The sequence below is a fragment of the Staurois parvus genome, unplaced genomic scaffold (assembly GCF_062004578.1).
Source record: "Staurois parvus isolate SC_StPar_1 unplaced genomic scaffold, SC_StPar_1.0 ptg000533l, whole genome shotgun sequence".
NCBI lineage: Eukaryota > Metazoa > Chordata > Amphibia > Anura > Ranidae > Staurois > Staurois parvus.
The window spans coordinates 196,837-214,744 of NW_028318329.1; the positions used below are offsets into that span (position 1 = coordinate 196,837).

At 39.6% G+C, this 17,908-nt stretch overlaps 1 protein-coding gene across 1 annotated transcript in view; it reads right to left on the minus strand.

Moving 5' to 3' along the window:
• Positions 1–17,908, minus strand: part of CYP19A1 (cytochrome P450 family 19 subfamily A member 1) — a 69,440-nt gene that overhangs the window by 16,937 nt on the left and 34,595 nt on the right. Inside the window, exons 4-7 of the mRNA XM_089690555.1 lie at positions 8,933–9,109; positions 1,321–1,435; positions 1,098–1,212; positions 380–542 (exon numbers count right to left, since the gene is read on the minus strand). Coding sequence (XP_089546681.1) covers positions 380–542; positions 1,098–1,212; positions 1,321–1,435; positions 8,933–9,109 — 570 coding nt within the window. The remainder of the gene's footprint in view (positions 1–379; positions 543–1,097; positions 1,213–1,320; positions 1,436–8,932; positions 9,110–17,908) is intronic.

Below are 17,908 nucleotides of genomic sequence, written 5' to 3' on the forward strand. Positions count from 1 at the left end.
ATACTGTTACATGTAATTATGGGTGTTACATTTGTGGTCCTACTTTATAACCTATGTTATTGCTATCATTCTTGGCCTTCTCAAACATTTGGTGCTAAACTAAGTTGTGCCTCTCTTATGTTACTTTATATATGATTGGTAACACATATGACACTGAACTGCTTTCTTGATGTTCTAACAAACATTTATTAAAAAAAAAAGGAAAAAAAGAAAGCTCTGGGGAAAATGCCCATGCAAAGAAAACTTCCCTTGCAAAGAGAACAGTCTATTTGCCTTTAGTAACTCAACCCCAATGAGTTCTTATCCACAAAAATTGTGTTGTATCCATATATTTATGAAACAAATGAATGTTCTATTGTACAACAATGATAATCCTTACCAACAACAGCATGGATTTCATCCAGGATCATCTTTTCAGCCTTTGGATGCTGAGCGATCAGGGTTAGCATGAAGTAGAGCGACACGGACATTGTGTCTGGAGCAGCAATCAACATTTCTACAATGCTCTGGTTCACATTCTCAGCTGTTAGTACTCCATGATTCTACATCAGAAAAACTTCAAAGTTCAATAACACTTTATCACTGACACCTTTTATTAAATGAACAAATAAATTATAATACTGTATTTTTGTGTAGGATTTTGCTTGCACTCTCATCGAGGATTTCTTAGACAGAAATTATTTAAGTGATGGTCTCACATTGCCTCTTTAGCTGTGCTCATGGTGATTCAAGGAGGTAGCTTAACTTCACACAAATTATTCAGATTGAATCAAGTGGACTTAGTTACTGAGTGGATGGGATTTATGCTGATCTCTTGGAATACATTTGGGTTGATTTTCTAAAGGCAAACATGCTGTTCACTTTGCAAGGGTATTTTCCCTTATATTAGTGAATGTAAGAAAAAAATTCACTTTGTAAAGAATATTCAAAGGTTGAACATGATTGATAGTCAGAAGAGCCTCATCACATTTGCTAAGGTTGGGGAAAATTCCCTTTGCAAAGAGAAATTTAACTTGCAAAGTGAACAGACTATTTGCTTTTAGTAAATCAAGCCCATTAAATCATGTTTTTTTTTTTTACTTTTAAACTCTACACACCTGTGCAAAGATTAACTCAGAAGCAAAATCAAGATGCTCATCCAGTTTGTCTGAAGCTGAAAGCCCCTGCCGCTTCTGTTCAATGAGAATTTCAACAGCCTCTTTCAAGTCATTTCTAGGGGACACAAAAATAAGATTACTTTCAGAACTGGTGTAATTATTTTTAAATTGGTATAGTTACATTCACTGTGGGAAGACCTTTGTTTAGACACTAAGAACTCACGCTGATTTCTCATATTTCTTGTAGAGCCAGGAAAATTTAAAGAAAATGTCAGGCTTCAGGATAAGGGTTTCCCATGCATCAAAGTATTTCTGGATCTTCAGGACAATTTCATTTTCTGAAAAAAACCAACATGTACAATTAAACTGTGTGTAAGCCATGTCCAAACATTCACACATGCAATTTATTTTCTTATGTACAATATTGTGATCTCAGCTCAGGGAAATAAAATTAAAGACTATATCCTCTCCTAAATAATGGACATTGAGGGGAAATTAAAATTGCTTAAACGTATCTTTGGAATGAACAATCAACAAAGGAACAGATAACATATAACTAGGTATTCTTCTGTATTGATTTTGATACTGAATATGAATATGAGTTGCTGTCATTCTGTATGGATACTGCTAATTTTCAATAAAAATATGGGCATTGCAGTTGAAACATCTTTGCAAACAAACTGTGCAGAGTTTGATTCCACCAAATATCTCTACAATGGACAATGGACAATGACTAGGTTTTTAAAGGAGAAGCACAGCCAAAGCAGCTAGTTCTGCACTTCTGTCACCCATTTTCAGCTGACAGCGGGCTGAAGCCCACTGTCAGCTGACATCACAGAGCCGGTCCAGACTCTAAAAAGATCCTGACCATATGGTTGGGATCCATCCAGAATCCTGGACCGGAACCTGGCTCAGCCTCTTAGTGATCTGCCGAGAGCCTGAGCCAGCCCCTCCCTCCCCCTCCACAGCACAGTGCTCCAATGAGCGCTGGGGGGGGGAGCAGAGAGCTGGAGACTGACAGTCCTGGCTGTCTACTCAGAATGGAGGGGGAGAACTGAGTGATCACGGTCTTTGATCACTCAGTTTTCTGGACAGAGCCAGCAAGGGACAAATGCAGCATTGGGTCCTGCATCCACATAGTTGAGTATAATTTTTTTTTTTATACAGCCCGTACTTCTCTTTTAAAATATTATCATACCCAAAGTTGACCATACACTAGCAGACTTGTTTATAGATTATACTTATGATTTTCCAGTCATTACTGGGGTGAAATCATTGTTTGTTTTCAAATGACATTCATCAGGTCTCTGTTGGCTTTATGGTATGTGATGAGAATTTTCATATGAACATTCAGCTTAAGTCATTTTGATTGAAAATGAAGTCTAAAAGTAACCTGTAAGGTTTGGATATTAAATATCAAGGATGGTAAGCAGTCAGATTGTGGCTTCCCTTTTATATGTGTGGTATTTTAAAGTAGAAGCAAAGGCAAACCTTTTTGGATAGAGTAAGAACCCTGCAAGGTTCATTTTTACTGAGTCACATCGGGGAGATTTCCCATCACTTCCGGTCCCACAGCCAAAACAGGAAGTGACAGAAAATCCCTCCAAAGTGAGGAAATCTCTGGTTGTCATAGGGTTACCAGAACTAATGTTCCCATTGGAAGATCCCTACTATTCCTGTTCTGGGGACAACTCAAAATTCAGGATTTACTTTTACTTTCACTTTCGGTGATAATGGTAAACAGGTCAATAAGAGAAGGTGAATCTCCCCAACAGGGGCATAGACCACAAAAAAAAAGTTTTGCCTTTAGGTAAACTTTAAGTTTAATTCTATTGATTGTACTTCATTATAAAATGCGTGACTCTTTTTGTGATACTTCTAATTATTATTTTGTATTTTATTATCTTTGATACACTTTAGAAACCATAAGCATTTAGCACAAGTGGTTTTCTGAAGCTCTCTCTTCATTCTTGAATATATATTCTGCAGTGTTTATAAGGGGAACAAAATAAAATAGTTGAACTATCTTTCTTTCTTTCTTTCCTTCATTCTTTCTTTCAACTTGAAAATGTTCCCTTGCAGTGGGATTCACCTGCACTGCAAGAGTTAACTACTCATGTAGGTCTAGGGGCCATAAAAAGTAGATCTACTTACCTGATCTTCCATTCCTTTATGCTGTTAGACTGATTTTGGCAGCATCTTCTCCAGTGTTCTAAGGCACTGGAATCATTAAGACTGATGCAGGGCCCATAGCCCTCCATTGGATGTGAGGATGCCAAGGGACAGTCTATGGCTGGAGCGGAAGATCAGGTAAGTAAAGGTGCTTTTGCTTTGTCTAGACCTAAATTAGCAGATAACCCTTGCAATGCAGACGCAGCCACACTGCAAGGGAGACTTTTCAGATTTTCTGGAATTGGGCCTAAAGTGGGAGTAAACTTCTTTGGTTGATTTTTATCTATAGGTAAGCCTATAATAAGGCTTACCTATCTGTATAGTAAATATCTCCTAAACGTGCACCATTTAGGAGATGTTTACTTTAGAAGCAGCCATTGACATCATTGGTGCATGTGCTCTGAAGGAATGGCATACCCAGCGACTCCAGCATGAATGCCTGGGAGTGACGTCATCGCGACTTGGACATTTATACCTCCAAAGCCGCAAACCCGGAAGGAAGATCAGGTGAAGATGGAAGCACCTACAGTGGTGACAGCGTGCTCCCGGAGGTCTTCGTTTTCAGGTAAATCTATCATAATGTGCTAGTATGCGGTACATACAAGCACATTATGACTTAAACTTCCTGGGGCCCATCTTTTTTTACTACTGTTTTAATTTTTTTTTCTTCTTTTCGGTCGGCTAAATATTGCAATATTTTTTTTTTACATTCTTTGTTTTGCAAAAGACATGGGTTAGCAATCTTAGTGTACAGCCACTTTAATCAGCACAAGGCAGCTCAGACACAGCTGAGGGAGCATATACAGGCCAACAAAAACATTAAAACAAAGAGAAATAAAAAAATCAAAGACCTGAGATATAGACTACAATAATTGGATTTTTTAATATAACAAATTACATATAATATAGGCCTTAATTGTACATTTTTTATATAATTTTTAATAAATGACAAAAAGACAAGGTCCCCATATCGAGCAACCAAAGTTTCGAAGCTGGCTGCCTGCCAGGGTGACAAGCCAGATGCTCTTTGTCCAAAAAAACATTTTTGATGTTGACAATGCAGAAAAAAAAAAAATGAGAAAAAAATGTGGGAAGGGGGGAAAAAGGGACAAATGTGCCGGGAGGGGGGGGGGGGAAGGAAACCTCAACTTGCAGAGGATACCAAGGGTAATAAATGAAGGCCACACATTTTCAGCAGTTGTAGCACTAGATTATTTTTTTGCTATCTCCCCCTACCATCTGATGAAAAATGCCTGTTGTTTCTAGCAGTGAAAAATCTATGTAAATTTTATACACAGAACTATAAACGTCAGAGCATGCAGGGCCAGGCCAAGGCAGAGGTAGGTGCAGTGGTGTATTTTGTTTTTGTGCTGCCTTAGGAAAGACAAAAATTGGGTTTCCCCTTCCCCCTAAGCCCAATTAATTTTTTTTAAAAAAAAGAGGGGCGAGAGAAAGAAAGAGAGAGAAAGGAGAAAGCAGCCGACCATCCCCAGAGCCACAGACAGAGAGATGCGTTCTTCCAGCAATCCTCTGCACCTCTCCGGAACTAAATCAACCAGCCTTCCCCAGTGTTGTCCTTGTGTGAGAACAAGAGTCAGCCTCTACCTACACCCTCCAGAGGTCTGCAGCCTTTCGCCTATCCCATGGTGGAGCTCAGGCAGTGCCTCCACTGGTTCCTTCTTCTGTCACTTGCCATGTGAGTCTTTTCTCCTGGGAAGGGGGGGGCTGTGGCACCCCCTTAAAAATGCTGCCCAAGGCAAACACCTTGTTTGCCTCGTGTTAAATTCATCCCTGGGTAGGAGAGGCTCCCACCTTGGGTGCTCTGCTGGGGGACGGTAGATGGAGAGCATGAGCTGCTCTTGCCTTCACATAACCACAGCCATCTCCTGCATTGAGCAGGACTGAGCTGTCAGCTAATTAAATAAAAGATGGGAGGTCGAGCTACTACAGAATATCATCCTCAATCACACAAAAGTAAATATAAGACTTCATGGGTTGTAGTACCCTGACTTCAGAGTTGGAGCACACAGGGACAGGCCAAGGCAGAGGCAGAAGAGGCCCCCATCTTGGGTTCTCTGCTAGGAAGCGGGGGGGGGGGGGATGCGGATAGAACATGAGCCTCTCTTGCCTGCACATGGCCACTGCCAGTTCCTGCACTGTGTAGGACTGAGCTAATGAGATGACCACATGCCATTTCAATTTCACTTCAGACAGGGCTAGTATGATGAGAAAAGATAAAATAGGAAATTATTTCTATTCAGAAAAAAGAAAAACAATACGCATTTCAGGTTCACTGCAGATAATGATGAGCATCTAGCTATCTGCATGCAACAGCTGTAACTAATTACTATGTAACAAAATACTTATATTGTGTCTATGAATGAGACTCTTGAGGCTCTTGGACTCAGGCCAGGACCTTAACTATGAAACTGAGAAAGGGTCCCAGCATAGGGCACGCGTGGGAGACAGCTTGTTGGGATGAGGAGAAATGTACTGCATATTAGGCACTATGTGGAGGTTTAACTAATGTGAAATAAAGGCAAAAAAAATTACAGATATGATGCAGTCTGTCACCAGCATTAACCAAGCAGCTATTGTTTTTCTGAGAACCTCCTGTAACTTTTTTTTTTTTTTTATTTGTTGATCCTGCTGTTATTGTTCATTTTCCTTTAAAAGACCAAGCTGTGCAACCAAAGTGGAATTTAGAGGGTTGAGAGAAACCATTGACACTGACAAGGGTGCTTGGTCAGTTTTTATTCATGTATACAAAACCTTTATTTTATCCCAAAATTAAAAAGTTACTGTACCTGCTTAAAAGGAGACGTATAGCCAAAGCTATTTTGGCTATACTTCTGTAGGTCACAGGAGTGCAGTTCATTCTGCACTCCTGTGACCCATTTTCAGCCGACAGTGGGCTAAAGTTCGCTGCCAGTTAATGTCGCAGAGCCAGTCCAGGCTCTGAAAAGATTCTGACCATATGGTTGGGATCCACCCAGAAGTCTCAAGCGGCAGCTGGCCCAGCCTCTCAGTGATCCGCCGAGAGCCTGAGCCAGCCCCTCCTACCCTCCCACAGCCTGGCCCTCTGGAGGGGCAAAGCAGAGAGATGGTGACTAACAGTCATAGCGGAGAGGAGAACTGAGTGATCAGCATCATCCACCTAGGTGAGTATAAATGTGTGTTTTTTTTTACAAGTCCATACTTATTTTTTAAAGAGTGTTTGGGGGGAGTTAGACTTTAATTTGCTAGTCACTTATGTAAGGTTCTTCTAAATCTAATAGCCCATCTAACACAACCCTCTCCAATGCTGCAATGCTGTTGTCTAAGGGTGACTCTGTTGCTCCTCCATAGATAGAGAAGCCACCCTTAACACAGGAAGTGTATTACTGGTCAGATCAGCAAGTGAAAAAAAGAGTTAAAAAGATAACAAATACAGCCTTCATATTTAAGGATTGTTAAGCTGCAATATATTGAAATCTTGCTTTTTAGGTTTAATATTGCTTTAAAGTGTTACTAAACCCACAACCGTGAAATCAGTCCATATATGCAGTACAGCATGCTTGTTATACTTACTGTGGAACCTAAGGGGTTAATCCTCTGCAGAAGGTTGTTTGATCCTGTCTTCTCTGATCCTCCCTTTCTTCTACTGTCCCCAATCCATCTGCTGATAGCTCTAGGAGTCACTCTGCACATGTTCAGTTTAGTGTTTATTGATAGAGATTTGTTTTCTTTGGGATGGTGCCAATCAACACTGTCCAGACAGAGGATCAAGGGTTATGCAGCCTCATAGAACAGTCAGAGCAGAATGAAAACTCCTACAAGATTAACCAGTGCTCAGGCAGACACTGATAGAAGTCACAAGACTGCTATATACTGCTGATGAGAAGAAGTATTTAGCAGTTTATATTTACTAAAATAATTGCATTTCCATGTTCTGTGTACTGTGGGAGACCAGATATAGTGAATGCAGGCTCATGGGTTTAGTAACACTTTAAGTCCTGCAGGATTTACCTATTACATCTTTGTTCATTGAGTAGTTAAGTAATGGTAGATGATAATTTTACCAAGCAGTTTTTACTAACTCAATTACATAAAACATTTTGCCATAGTCAAAAAGAATATTTCCACCTAGATTTGACCACAGATTCACCAAAATAAGCTGCATTTGCCCACCACCAGCCCAACCTCTGAATTCTCCATGAAGATCCCAAAGAAAAAACGACACAATCTTTTGCAGTAGCTGGGCTGTGCAGCTCTATAAACTCATTTAATTGTCCACAATGGCTGTTAAACTGTTCACCATTTCAAAGAGTGAATCAATGACTTTAACATCGATTCCTAAGGAAGACCCACTGTGCTTGATCCCACTTGCTCCCTGCTGCACATATAAGCTACACCTTCACTGCTGCGCAAGTGAGCATTTTAGCATCATCTTTACACACCAACCTTTTTCTCCAACTCCCAGGGCTGTTAACAGCATAAATCCCATGAACAGCAGAGGCAAAAACTGACAAGTGAGATTTAATAGAAGCACACATATTTCAGTTTAATAAATATGCCTGTCTCCTTTGCATGTATTAGCCTGCTGCTCTGTATAATTATATTTATTAACCTTTAGTAATTTATTTACAGACAGTTTTTATGTTCCACATTTCCTCTTGCATCAATATGTCTAGAACATAGTGATGCTTGTAATGTTAATGCACTTTGCAACATGGAAAGCTCAAAATCACTATCCAGCCACTTGTAAAAGTAACAGTCTTTATTGGACTTCACAAAACAAGCAAAAGAAACAGCTTTCTTAAGAAAAAATAACGTAAACAATACATAAACCTGGTCTCATGCAAAACAATATGATGGCTCACCGCCAAAATACAATCCCATACCAGGGTTAAGGGTTCCTGTCTATTTCAGGGTTCTGTAAAGGGTGCAGGGGTTCAGAAAACAGACTCTCAGTTGCCAAACAGTCCACATGTGCTCATAACTGTGACCACTCCACTCTATCTGACAGATACCTGCTGGCTGTTTCCTCTTCTTTTTCTGGACTCTGATACAGACAGGTTACCTCTTTTGGGACCACAGACCCTGTAATCAGGGTTTGGAGGCTTTTTCCCAACCAAAGTGCCTCTGAGCCTCCAAATTCTGGGTTCCAAATGAGGACTTACAGATTCTGAAAGAACCATAAACCAGTCCTCTTCTCACCAACTGCACTACCCTGTAACCCCTCATCCTGCATGGGAGAGAACCCCTAAATAATTAAAACATCTCTTGAACTCCCTTAAAGGGACCACCGCCCAAATAGTGGTGCAATATATCTCCCGTCCAAAGCCCATCACTGTCAGTGCTTATTTGAAAAAAATCTAGGCACCTCCTTAACCTTGATCAAAAATATCTAGAGATTATGCATATTTTTAATATTTAGTCTTATAGCAGATTACTTCAATCCCATAGCTTAGTTTTCCACTCCTGCTATTCTGTACATGCACTGGCACCTGCCATAGAAAATGTTGGCCAGCACCAGAGACCCTGAAGACCCCCTGGAGATGTTCCATTATTTTCTAGGAAAGATACTAAAGCATGTCCAGAGCAGCAAAGTGTGAAAGCTGAGCTGTGAAACAGGCACACAATTATTGTGAGGTTCAGTACAGATGTTCTGGCTTACATACCATCTGTAGGAATTCCTAGGAAGAGGTTGTTAGAGGTGTCAAACATGATGAGTCTCATGAGCTTGAGCACATTTACGTTCCCCAGTTGATCAGTGACGTCAGACAGTTTTGCCAGGAATCGTTTGGTGGATTTCATACAGTGTTCTGTAGTCTGGATAAGTCCAGGTCCAGACAGAGCTGAAAGGAGAAGGCTAGAGAAGTAAGAAACTATTCTATGTAATTATTGCAGGTCTAATTGCTGTATACTTCCAAACCAGTTAGTGGATATGAGGCACTAATTCAATATACAGCTATACAATTTTCCATAATTAACTGTCTTTCCTGCAGATTTTGTTCATTAGTGGTTTTTCGTTAGCTTCATGTAACAAATTTTGTGACACACAGTACAGTATAAACAGTTTATAAACAAGCTATGTCTGTAATTCTGTAACTCTAATGGCTGTGTGTATTTTATAGAATGATTTAAATCAGTGAGAGACTCATTTTATATAGTTAACGTGCTGTATTTATACATCACCTATCAATAACCAGAAAGCCACTGTTGCAATGGACTGTGAGATCATCATACATACACTGTATTGCCAAAAGTATTGGGACACCCCTCCAAATCATTGGATTCAGGTGTTCCAATCACCTCCATGGCCAAAGATGTATAAAATCAAGCACCTAGGCATGCAGACTGCTTCTACAATCATTTGTGAAAGAACGGGTCACTCTCAGGAGCTCAGTGAATTCAAGCGTGGTACCGTGATAGGTTGCCACCTGTACAATAAGTCCATCCGTGACATTTCCTTGCTACTAAATATTCCACGGTCAACTGTTAGTGGTATTATAACAAACTGGAAGCAAGTGGGAACAACAGCAACCTGAAGTGGTAGGCCATGTAAAACAAAAGAGCAGGGTCAGCGCATGCTGAAGCGCACAATGCTCAGAAGTCGCCAACTGTCTGCAGAGTCAATATCTAAAGACCTCCAAATTTCATGTATCCTTCAGATTGGCGCAACAGCAGTGCGTAGAGAGCTTCATGGAATGGGTTTTCATGGTCGAGCAGCTGCATCCAAGTCTTACATCACCAAGTGCAATTCAATGCGCTGGATGCAGTGGTGTAAAGCACGCCACCACTGGACTCTAGAGCAGTGGAGACGTGTTCTCTGGAGTGACAAATCATGCTTCTCTGTCTGGCAATCCGATGGATGTGTCTGGGTTTGGCAGTTGCCAGGAGAATGATAGTTGCCTCACTGCATTGTTCCAAGTGTAAAATTTGGTTGAGGGGGGATTATGGTGTGGGGTTGTTTTTCAGGGGTTGGGCTTGGCCCCTTAGTTCCAGGGAAGGGAACTCTTAAGGAGTCAGCATACCAAGACATTTTGGCCAATTTCATGCTCCCAACTTTGTGGGAAAAGTTAGGGGATGGCCCCTTCCTGTTCCAACAGTGCACAAAGCAAGGTCCATAACAACATGGATGAGTGAGTTTGGGGTGGAGGAACTTGCCTGACCTGCACAGAGTCCTGACCTCAACCCGATAGAACACCTTTGGGATGAATTAGAGTGGAGACTGCGAGCCAGGCCTTCTCGTCCAACATCAGTGCCTCACCTCACAAATGTGCTTCTGGACGAATAGTCAAACATTCCCATAGACACCCTCGTAAACCTTGTGGACAGTCTTCCCAAAAGAGTTGAAGTTGTTATAGCTGCAAAGGGTGGGCCAACTTAATATTGAACCCTACGGACTAAGACTGGGATGCCATTAAAGTTAATATGAGTGTAAAGACAGGCATCCCAATACTTTTGGCAATATAGTGTATGTTTAGTAATGCTCCATGCACCTTGAAATAATCTTATTACACACGTTTGTTTGGGTGCATCATACTCACTAATTTAAACACTGACATTTTTCTGATAATATAGCATTTCCTAATCAGTTAGTATCAAGCCATGCAATGCAAATGAATATTTAGCAATACACAACTATACATTTCCCCAAACATGTAATTGTACAGATACTTAATTCAACTTAATTGAAGGGACCTAAATCACAGGCTGTGATATGTGAAATAACTATAGTTTAGAGTTCTCTATATATGCAAATGCTTCACTTTTGAGAATTTAAAAGTCAACTACAGCTAAACTTGAATTTGAATGGCAGCTCAAGCCAAACAGTAAAATTTGTAGCTGAACTGCTTACAGTGTATAAGAACTGTTGTGCCTGTCAAACAATTTTAACATAATCTTTTGATCTTACTGCCCTTGCTGTGCTCTGTAGCTTGGAAGCCTAATGAAGATGATAAAACTATGCTGAGCATGCAGTTTTATGCACTCCCATTGCCTCACCTCCTGTGGTCTTGTGGACTGCTAGTGAACATGGACATACCGGTGACACCTAATCTTAGCAATTGACCTCCTAAATGCTCATCAGTTTACAGGGAAAGCACTCTGACTACATTTTGCAGTGCATGAGTTGGCATCTATCTTGTAGTAACAGAAAATGTTTTGGGAATAAGAATATATGCCTATTCATAACATATCATTCAATATCTACATCCAAAATCAAAATATTATTCATAATTAAAAACATATAAGAAAGGGACTTTTTGTATACCATAATATTACACACCATGAGATTCTGTAAACTCATATTGAATGTATTGTTGTCATATTGAAAAAAAGTATTTACATAAAATATTGGTATGACATTTTACAGTATATCAGACACCTATTCAATTTTCTTTCAACATTACCCCCTTTGTGACTAAGGGTAAAAAAAATCTTAACACCTAAGCACAATTTTGCAGCTGTGACATGTGTTAGCAAAACCGTACATATCATCACTACTTTGTACATCTAGGTGAATTATACTTGTTTTTTTAGGACAAATTGGGCTTTCATTTGGTGGTAAATGGTAATGGATATCTCCTGATTTTTTTTTTCATTATTATCAAAGGAAATCTGCCCAAAATAGTAAAAAAAAACCTTATTTTTCTTTAAATTTAGATGTATATTTCTTGCTACTGCCATAACCTACCACCAAAGAACAACCCATAGTACAACCCAGAAACAAGAGTGCACAATTTTCTTTTTTTTATCCTGCCACTAACTGACACTAATACTAATTAAAAAAAAAAACCCTGACCAGAAAAAAAAAACACCCTGACCCTTGACATTGATCTTTGACCCTGATCTTGACCCAAGCACTAACCCTGGCACAAACCTTGATCTAGGTATTTTTGTTTATTTTTAAATTATTTTTATTTATGTATGTATTTATTTATTTATTTTTTACACACATTTGTTTTTTTTTTCCTCTCTGAAAGGATAGAGAGAGAGAAAACAAGGGAGGCTGGCTTCACAGTAACTGATCACTGTGGTAGCCAATCAAAGGCTATCACAGCGATCAGGTGACCTGGATTCAGGGGTTCTGGGTCCCGATCGTTAGAAAGGGACCTGGAGCTCTCATTGATACTCTGGTCTTTGTGCTGGAAGCACGCCATGCAGCGCTCTCCTAGCAGAAAGACAGGTACGCAAATTAGCGGCCCCACAAAAAAAAGCCCAGTTCTGTGAGGCTGCAAATTTACGTGCGGTTGGCATCAAAGGGTTAATACTCAAGTATCTTGCCACTAGTAATATAGTCATTACAGTGTTGCTGGATTCTCACATAAATTGCATGTGAAATAATTTAGTTTACTCTTACGTTAAGTAATGGCTCACATACAGCAGCAGCAACCCAATATGACTGATTTTCTTAAAAAAAAAAATCTTTGCAAAGACAAAAGACCACTGATTGTTTTTTTTTTTCGTGCCACAGATATAAGCCATAATAAACAGTGAAAATAGCAGAGACAATATAACCAACATGTATTGGAAAGTATATAATAAAGCTATCAACTTCATGCAAATTGCCAATCAGTGTTAAAACGACCATATAGTGGCACACTGTATTGTGTACAGAGTATAACATAATGTCAACCCAGAGTGCCCTAAAACACCTCAAACTACAAACAATTCAGAGATAGGCAATAGACCCCCCCCCCCCCCCCCCCCACAGACACACACAGCTCTTCTTTTTTCTTTGAAAAGATCAGTGTACCTCTGTCTCTTTGCCTCTTGCTGACACGCCCCCTGCCAAGCTTGTCACAGTGTATTTCTGTCTCTATCCCCACTTCTCTAAGCCCATTATCAATACATAAAATTTTGCTTTGTGTTTCTATTTTCAACTGAATGGGTTGTTTTATAGGGTAAAGGTTCACATATGCATAAGGCTTTATTGAATAGGGTGCAGTTTTTGAGGAGAGAGAAAGCAATGGAAAATTAACATCTTTTTTTCGGAGACCAAAAATAGAAATATGTAACAGAATTGCACTACAGGTACTATGTCAGGTCACAATTTCAGAGTTATTGAGCTGGCATCTTGCATCTAAAGACAAAAAAATTGTGTTTTATTGTTTGAAATTATAATAATAAAAAGTAAAAAATTTGACCACAACAATTAAGCCTTTTAGGAAACCCCACAATTGAATAAGAATATTGCATCTGGAAATTAAAGCAGTTTTCAGAAGTCATTTCTGAAGGATAGAGCCAACATTGTATTCCTGAGGGAGAGAGCAAGCAGATTGCATCTGAAAATAAAACACAGATTTACAGGGACTAAAGATAGAAAAATGTTACAGATTTACCCCATAGATGTTACATCTAAATGGATAGACCACAATTTCTGAGCGATTGATCAGACATTTTGGGGTTTATTTACTAAAGCTGGAGAGTGCAAAATCAGGCTCACTTCTGCTTAGAAACCAATCAACTTCCTGGTTTTATTGTCAAAGCTTCATTTAAAAAGCTGAGGTTAGTAGCTGATTGGGTTCTATGCAAAAATGAGCCTGATTTTGCACTCTCCAGCATTAGCAAATGAACCCCATTGCATCTTGACAGCAAAAATTTGTGTCTTTTTTTTTTAAATACTGAAGGTGGAAAATTTTCACACATTTGCACAACGGCTATTCCGCTTGTATGGACATGCTGCAATTTCTGAAGGAATGAGCAGACATGTTGCATCTGGAAATAAAAAAATAAATTCCTTTTTCACAGACTGAAGAAGGACAACATTTTCAGATTTATTGCACAGATTGTGATCCTTTTCAGACAGGATACATTTTCTGAGGGAGAGAGCAATTAGATTGTAGCTGGAAATATAAAATTGTTGCCTTTTTTCCAAGACTGAATGAGGACGGTAAATCTGACCTATCCACAACACAGATTTTAAGCATGTTTGGACAAGCTGCTAAATGTGAGCCAGAGAGCGATCAGATTGCATCCTATAGTAAAAAATGTATTATTTTTTTCCCAGAAAGAATAGGGAAGAAATATACAGATTTTCAGTATGGCTTTTATATTCTTTCATAAGTTTTTGACATATCTTTTGATAAACTGGAAATAAAAAAAACATTTTTTATTTTAAATTTGCAGGCAAATTTTTGTGATTCCAAGCAGACCTTTTGAAGCCTTTTTGGATGATCTGCAATTTCTGAGTGACTGAGTAGGCAGGTTCCATCTGGACATTTTTTTTTCTTGTTAGTCTACCTTTTAGACATACTAATTTTACAGAATGGCATTTCTCACTCTTAAACCTATGTGGATAGGCTGCTATTAAATAAATATTAAATTAGACTGTATTTTTGTGGAGACAATTACATCAATTTGCTGCAGAGTATCTCCTCTTCATTGAAAGAGAAACACATTTGTAGGTAGAGAGTTGACTTATTTTAAAGTAAAGTGGCAGTAAAGTCCTGTTTGTTAATTCAGGCAAGGCTTACCTGTAGGTACTGTAAATATCTCCTAAAGGTGCACTGTTTAGGAGATATTTACGCTAGGAGTGCCGGTGATGTCATCGGTGCATACACTCTGTGCTCTCAATGGACAGTGTGCCATCCATTGAGAGAGCTGTGCCACGGCCGAGACTCTGGCTAACATGCATGGGGATGACGTCATCGTGGCTCAGCCATTCAAGTGTCCACAGTCCACGAACCCAGAAGGAAGACTGGGTGAAGATGGATTGAAGCCCCAGGAGCCATGACTGAGCTCCACTGGAGGGCTTTGTTTTCAGGTAAGTCTTTCATAATTTACTAACATGTGATGCATTCTGCTACATTATGCTCTTAACTTGCAGGGAGAATATTTTTTTGTTTTATTTTTTGCGGTTTACTACCACTTGAAGTCAGAAATATTAAATTCAACTGTATATTTTCAAAGACACAATGTAAAAATTGGATCGATATACAGAATCTCACCCTTTTGGATGTAAGGCAACTTACACAGAGTAGGTGTATATCAATCCAAAATACTAAATCAAAATGTATTTGTACTGAGACACTATATAAAAATTTTACAGATTTGAAGGACAGGCAACTTCAGAAGCAGTCTTATTTCAGCACAGAATATCATCTTTCTTACTAAGAGGCAATTTCAGAAGCAAAGGTTAGGCATATTTCAGGTAGAAAGATTAAATTACACTAACATTTTTTCAGAGATGGTATAAAAAATGAAAAGCTCAAAATCTCATCCTTTTAAATAGGATTTAATTGCAGAAACAAAGAGAAGTTGTATTTCAGCCAAAAGTATTCAATTAGACTGGTATTTTTTTTTACACCAAATCTAAACATTATACAGATTTGCTGCACAGAATCATATTTGAGAGGGAGATAGCAGACATACTCCATCTTTAATTACAAAAAAGCTGTGTGCTCCTTGTATCAGCACAGATTTTAAGACTGCTTTTTATTCCACAAGTTTGAAAATAAATTAGGTGTGCCACATTAAAAGTGCAATTGCAAAGGACTAGTGTAATGGGACCAGTATGAGACAGTGGTGGTGGAAGGCCTACAGTGGTGGCAGTAGACTGGTTGAAGTGCCAAGCCAGCAGTATAAAGAGGTGTTAATGGTGAACAGTGTGTGCTCATGGGGCAGGAGATGGCAATAGTAGCAAGATGTGGTAGTTATTTCAGGCCTGTGGTGAAAGGAGACGCTTATGCTGTTCATTAAAACACTATATTTTGGGCCTTAATCTAGAAAAAGTAATATGTAGCATTTGCAACAGGGGCTTTGTCGCTATCACTGATCTAGCACTGATACATTATCACAAGGTCAGCCAGTCAACTAGGTCTGGGAACAGACAAAGTTTTTTTTCTGTAACGAAGACTCCCACAGCACTAACTTTATGTTCAGAAAGCATGCTGGCTTCTGGGAAGCCAAACAGCTTGATTTTATACTGAGAAAACTCTGGCTAGTGGTCCATCCTTATTACTCAATAATCAATGGAATTATCTGTTGGAAGGGTGTCAACATCTGCCCTTGACCCCATTTTATTGGCCACCATATGATGTATTGCTGCTCTAGCTGTTGTCAACAGAGATCTCTGGCTACTGAGTATGGAAGAATGTTTTTAAAGCCTAATTTAGGCTGCTGCCACCACCACCACCATTGCTCCTCCAGTCACCAACAGGAGGATCCAAGTCACATTGCCCATGAAATGGTATACTGCCAGACTCTAGAAAGAGGTTAACATGTTCCTCTGTAGAAAATAAATAATACGTTCAGTGCTTAATAATCAATTAAAGTGAAAAAACAATGATCATGTGAATATTATCAGTGTCCATATACACAATTCAGTGTTCAGAAAGTATTTGTTGATCCACCACCCTCAAAGAGTGTTCTTGATAGCAGTAAGCCAAATACGTAACAAAAATACCACCACTCTCTCCCAGTGAATTTCAAACTCACCGGAACTATCGGCTGCCACAACGGCAGCATAAATGACTGTAAACCTCAGCCAGTCTCAGATTCAGCTAGTCATTGCAATCAGTGTAAAAAGAACATCCTCTCTAGTGCAGGCTCTAGCAAAATAAGGCTCACTAAGCGCAAAAAAGTGCTTTCCATAGTGTAGTATTTATTACAAAAACTAAATGTGTACAAATAAAGGCAAACACAAATATGCCAGCTTACATTTGTGGCCACTGCCAATCCGGGATCGTGCAGCGGTGTGACATCAGCACTGTAACTCCTCCCCAACGTGTTTTGTCCAGTAGTACGTTCCCTTGCTAGCAGCTTCATTTTGGCAGTCAGCACGGATATCTGGTTTTTATGTTCCTCTGTAGCACATTCTACTGGTCAGGGCAGGATGACCTCTGTGAATTTCCATTCATAATGTAGATTCAGGTGGGTGGCTTTTTTTTGGTGCCATGATTCCTGGGGTCTTTTCGCAGGCACTGTAGCATGAAGGAGTCCATCTGCCACAGATTACCAGAGGTAGACGGACCTAAGTCCTCAGGGTCACTGAGGACAACATTGTCCCACAGTTAGTTAAGGATGAAACCCATCCTAGGATCTGCCCCTTATTCTCCTCCTCCTCAACAGCACCACAACAACCATAATCCTTCTCCTCGTGCACCTCCTGTGCCTGCTGTGATCTCACAGGGATGGAGTCATGATAAGGCAAGCCCTGAGATACCAGAAAGTCCTCTTCCACCTGCTGCTTTGCCTTAAATGCCAGTCTATTATTCCACACACTATCTGCCTCAACAGGAACATCACAGGAATAGTGACACTGACACCTGCATTGTTGCTCACTATTCAGGTTGCCTCCTCAGATGGTGACAATACAAACTATGCTTCCTGAATAAAGAGCCATGGGAGAGAAAAAAACAACTCCTCTGAGCCTTTCCTTATGTCACGTATCTATTCATCCCTGGTCAGAAACCTGTAATATAACATTTTATTTACTTATAATTTTTTTATAGGTCACTGCTGAAGCTAATGTTCCTTGCGTTGAATAAGCCCAAAACTTGTACGTGTAATGCAACTTGCAGCATATATCACTTTAGTTTGAAAGAAATGTTATCATGTAGCTCTGGTAAGGTGACAAAACCTCTTGGTAATGAACAATCACTGTATGCTAGTAATCAAGAAAATGGGTAAATGTTCTGTTGTGAATA